Source organism: Galeopterus variegatus, unplaced genomic scaffold (assembly GCF_000696425.1).
Source record: "Galeopterus variegatus unplaced genomic scaffold, G_variegatus-3.0.2 Scaffold81, whole genome shotgun sequence".
Taxonomy (NCBI): Eukaryota; Metazoa; Chordata; class Mammalia; order Dermoptera; family Cynocephalidae; genus Galeopterus; species Galeopterus variegatus.
In genome coordinates this window covers 968,395-973,211 of record NW_007726192.1, presented here as the reverse complement: position 1 = coordinate 973,211, position 4,817 = coordinate 968,395, and the positions used below count along the sequence as shown (strand labels likewise).

The following is a 4,817-nucleotide window of genomic DNA, read 5'->3' as shown; positions in this document are numbered from 1 at the left end:
TCGCCAGGGTCACTTGCGTGAACAGCAAAGGGGCCCAGCCAAGGGTAGGGAAGGAACAAGCCCTATTTCTCTGGTTCTTGCCCCGATGCTCAGACCATGGAGGCAGTCCCTCCACCCCACCCCCTGCAGCACCTTAGAGGCACTGGTTATGTTAGTGTCTATGGACACACAGCCTCTGCAAAATCAATAACCCTTCCATGAATGAATGAATGAATGAGTGAGTGAACAAATGAGCTCGAGCCTTCTTCATCCTCTTTATTCATGTTTACTACAGATATTTCCCCTCTCATAAAGCAAATTTGACAGCAACCCATCTCAGTAACACATCTTCATTCTAATCTGCTTATTTTAGAAAGTTTTATATCCATCCCCTTGAGCCATCAACATTTACCACAAGAGAATGGCCAGCTCCCCAAGTTGCCCACCCAAGTTACCTATCCCACTCCACTGACACCACAGAGGGCCCAGACAAGTCTGCATTGGGAGAAAACTTTAAGGAAAGTGTGCAAGAATTCAGAGTCGTCCACCCAAACTTCCAAAAGTATATTGTGTGGACAGTCGACAGCTATAAAAATATACACATACAAAAGTACAGCTACAAAATCATGGGGCCCATTCTCTTAGATCTGCATTATAAAAAGTAGGAATTTCCCCTTATAGGTAAATATTGGGGGGTGGCCATATTATGATTATGAGTCTAGGTTTAGTCTCCCCCATCTTTATTTTCATGGAATAGTCAGAGCATGTTGAGCCAGACAGTGAGGAGTGGAAGGAGTTAATCCGAACAATCCATGAGCAAAGGTGGGAAACTTGAAGTTCAAGGTCACACAGTCATTCTGCTGTCAGTAAGAGTACCATGAGTCAGGGAAGGAGAGAAGTATTTTAATACTGCTCTGTGGGTCTCCCTCATGTTCGCTTTTTAATGCACTATGAATCACAACACAGTCATTGAGCTACAGCAGACAGGCTCTGGAACTTGCATTGATGAGCGATCTCTGGCAGCCACTACACATTCAGTGGATGCACAAAGTCCGATGCTTCCTACACAGAGTATTCCGTTGGGTTTGGCCCACAGAGTGTCAGCAGGAACAGCTATCTGGGGACTCCTGTCTTGGTTCTCAGTTTCTCATCTGGGTGCACTTCTCCTTGATGAGAGGAAACACACCTGGTCCCCAGGCCTCTGTGTACAGCATCAGGCAGGGTCTCAGGGCCCCCAGGATTCTCAGGCTAGAAGGCTCTGTCCCTTGGGCAAGGCCAGCTGGTGTTACTTGGCTCCACAAGTATTGATGTTTTTCCCATCCACAGCATCTTCCACGAGGGAAATGTGGTAATCGGTGGACAGAGTGAAATGTGAGATGCAGCCCACGAGGCCTCTCATGTATTGTCTGTTAGTGTGCAGAGCAATTTCCTTCATGCCACCTGCCAGGAGGCAAGAGGGAGGGGGTGAGCCAAGGGGACGGTCAGCCGTGGGAGGCCGGGGTTCTCTTTGAGGTATTTGAGTGTCTACTGGCCAAGGTGTCCCTTGGCTGACAGGACAGTAAGGACTGTGGGCTTGACTGCTCAGGACAACACATCTATTTTATAATTATCCTTGAAGGAATAGGTTGACTTAGATCAATTTGATATATCACCAAAGGCTATAAATCACAAACCTCATGTGTGATTTGTGGCTCAATTGACCAACTTGAAACCAAACAGCATCTAGTGAATTTTGAAATGCTGTACAAGACGTCAACAAAATGTAGTACATAGTTAAGAGATGATGTCATTGTAAACCAGAAGAAATACACTTATGTTAAATGCTTCCAGTAAGTTCACTTGCAGAAAATATATGGATAAAGGTATGTTCTCATTTTTTTGTGTCTGCCCTAGTGGATTTACAGAAATACTACTCATTCTATTCTGAGAGGGGCCAGAAAGACAGATCCTCCTTCCTTAGAATTCATGGAGCTATATTTAGCAGGTTCCTGTTCTATAAACAAGAAAAGCATGGTTTTCCTGATGGGTTGGTCCAAAGTACAAAAGCGACTGAGTCCCTTCCTACCCCTCAGCCGTGAGTCAGAAGTTCAGCAAAAGGAAGAACGGAATATCTGGAGTGCTTCCTGATTTCCAGGTATTTGACTGATCCAGTGAAGTGGGCAGTCCTGCGTTACAAATGCAGGATTAACCAAAAAAAGCAATGGCCTAATTTAGATTTGGTCAAAGGTCACTTACCTACATACAGAGCCCCATTGATATTCAGCTGCCGCATCATGCCGGGGGACCTGCCCGTTCTGGCTCCGTAGTCATCGACAGTTATCTTCCCTGACTGACCATCCCTGTAAAACGAAACAAAACACAACCGAAAACAAAACACCACCATTTTTGTAGCTCATTCAATCATTCATGTCATTTTAATAAAAATATATTGGGGCCGGCCCGGTGGCACACTGCTACAGTGCACCGCTTGGGAGTGCGGCGGCGCTCCCGCCGAGGGTTCAGATCCCACATACAGACCGGCCGCTCACTGGCTGAGCGAGGTGCGGGAGCAACACCGAGGGTTGCAATCCCGTTGCCAGTCCCGGTCCGGTACGGGCGTGACACTGAGGGTTGCGATCCGTTGCCGGTCACGAAAAAAGACAAAAAGAAAAAAAATATATATATATATACATATATATATATTAAAGCATCTACTATGTGCCAGGTACTGTGCTAAAAAAAAAATGGGGCTGCAAAAACTAAAACCAAAAAAAACAAATTCCAGGTCCTCAGGGGTTTATGGTCTATCGAGGAAGATAGAAAATCAAATGGCGAAGGACACACGGTGCGGCCCTGCTGTGGTGGAGGAAGGCGAGGGGGCTGTGGTCGGGTAGCAGGAGCCTCTGCCCGGGTCTAGGCAGGGGCCACTGTGGGAGAGTCGGTGCGGGAGAGCCCGAGGAGGGGTCCGTCTGAGTTCTGGGGCTGGGGAAGGCTGATGCAAGCCGGGGAGCAGCAATGGTAGAGAGAAAAGCTGAGAAAGGAAGTAAATAAAGAAAGAAAGAAATTTTTTTAATTAAAGAGAAAGGCTGAGGCCCGGTGCAGGCCGAGCACAGAGAGGTCGCTGCAGAATGGCAAAGGATGGAGCCGGAGCAGACGGCGAAGGGCATGGCAAGGAGTTTGGAATGATCCTGAAGGTGAGAAGGAGCCAGGGAGGAGCTTTTGTTGTTGTTGTTGTTAAAAGATGACCGGTAAGGGGATCTTAACCCTTGACTTGGTGTTGTCAGCACCACGCTCTCCCAAATGAGCTAACCAGCCAACCCTATATGGGATCCGAACCTGTGGCTTTGGTGTTATCAGCACCACACTCTCCCGAGTGAGCCACGGGCCAGCCCGCAGGGAGGAACTTTAAGGTGAAGCTAAGAGTCGGTGAACGTGATGGTGACATGATGACGCATGGTAAGCTTGGATGTTACTCTAAGTACAATGGGAAGCCAGCAACACAGTTTTCCTAGGTAGAGGATCAATCTACGGGAAGGAGAAAAATGGCTTAGGAGTTTCTAAAGGACCCACAGAGTCCAGAACTGATGTGAAGACAGGTGAGGGGAGGTGTTCATCTGCAGCAAGGGCTTCACTATTTCCTAAGCTGCTTTCCAAACCCACCCAGCCCCGTGAACATTGCTCAGGCAAACACGCCTGCTTCTGCAGCACCGGGAGGGGAGCAGCCCCGGCCTCACTTCTGGGCAGCAACGCTTCTAGCGCTGAGCTTCAGAGAACTTTCTCCTGTTCTGTCCTCACCCTTGGGACCATGCACTGTCCCCCACCATATTGGAAATGCTTTCTTAGAATCTCATACCTGAGGGGCCGGCCCGTGGCTCACTTGGGAGAGTGTGGTGCTGATAACAGCAAGGCCACGGGTTCGGATCCCATATAGCAATGCCCGGTTAGTTCACTGGGGAGAACGTGGTGCTGACAACACCAAGTCAAGGGTTAAGATCCCCTTACCAGTCATCTTTTAAAAAAAAAAATCTCATACCTGAATGCCGTGACAGGCAACAGCTTGCTTTGCTGCCTGCTCTTTTGTTCTTTATTATTACTCTAAAATGTTTCATTTTTTTTACTTACTCTACTCCATCGATTCTAAGAATTTTTCTTTTCTTTTTTTTTAAAGATGACCGGTAAGGGGATCTCAATGCTTGGCTTAGTGTTGTCAGCATGATGCTCAGCCAGTGAGCGAACCGGCCATCCCTATATGGGATCCGATCCTGTGGCCTTGGTGTTGTCAGCACTGCACTCTCCCGAGTGAGCCACGGGCCGGCCCTAGAATTTTTCATTTTTTATATTGCTGAAATGAAGATGTCTTATAATCAATGGCATCATAGATTTTTTAAAATGTGGTGATACCTCCTAAAATAGTACAAAATGTACTTCTTCCTCCTGTTTATTACTTATTGTCTGTTGTAAGCCCAACAAGACAAGGATGTTAGTTTTATTCAATGATGTATCTCACGTGTCTGGAGTGGCAGATGGCTCATAATAGTAGATGAATGAACAAGTGAATTTGTGGAGCTTCAATATCCTCCTCTGAAATGGGAATAACTATGTCCATCTTCCAAAGCTACTGTGGAGATCAGATATTATGCATGCAAAGCAGAGCATGGGGCCTGATACGTATCTTGCTCTATAAAAACTGGTAGAGAGGCCGGCCCGTGGCTCACTCGGGAGAGTGCAGTGCTGACAACACCAAGGCCACAGGATCGGATCCCATATAGGGATGGCCGGTTCGCTCACTGGCTGAGCATCATGCTGACAACACTAAGCCAAGCATTGAGATCCCCTTACCGGTCATCTTTAAAAAAAAA

General features: G+C 47.2%; 1 protein-coding gene across 1 annotated transcript in view; it reads right to left on the bottom strand.

The window, feature by feature from the left end:
• Nucleotides 1-235: 235 nt before the first annotated feature.
• The window catches only part of EGFLAM (EGF-like, fibronectin type III and laminin G domains), a 55,915-nt gene continuing 51,333 nt past the window's right edge, over nucleotides 236-4,817 (bottom strand). The window contains exons 17-18 of the mRNA XM_008579802.1: nucleotides 2,215-2,318; nucleotides 236-1,419 (exon numbers count right to left, since the gene is read on the bottom strand). Coding sequence (XP_008578024.1) covers nucleotides 1,265-1,419; nucleotides 2,215-2,318 — 259 coding nt within the window. The 3' untranslated portion in view covers nucleotides 236-1,264. The remainder of the gene's footprint in view (nucleotides 1,420-2,214; nucleotides 2,319-4,817) is intronic.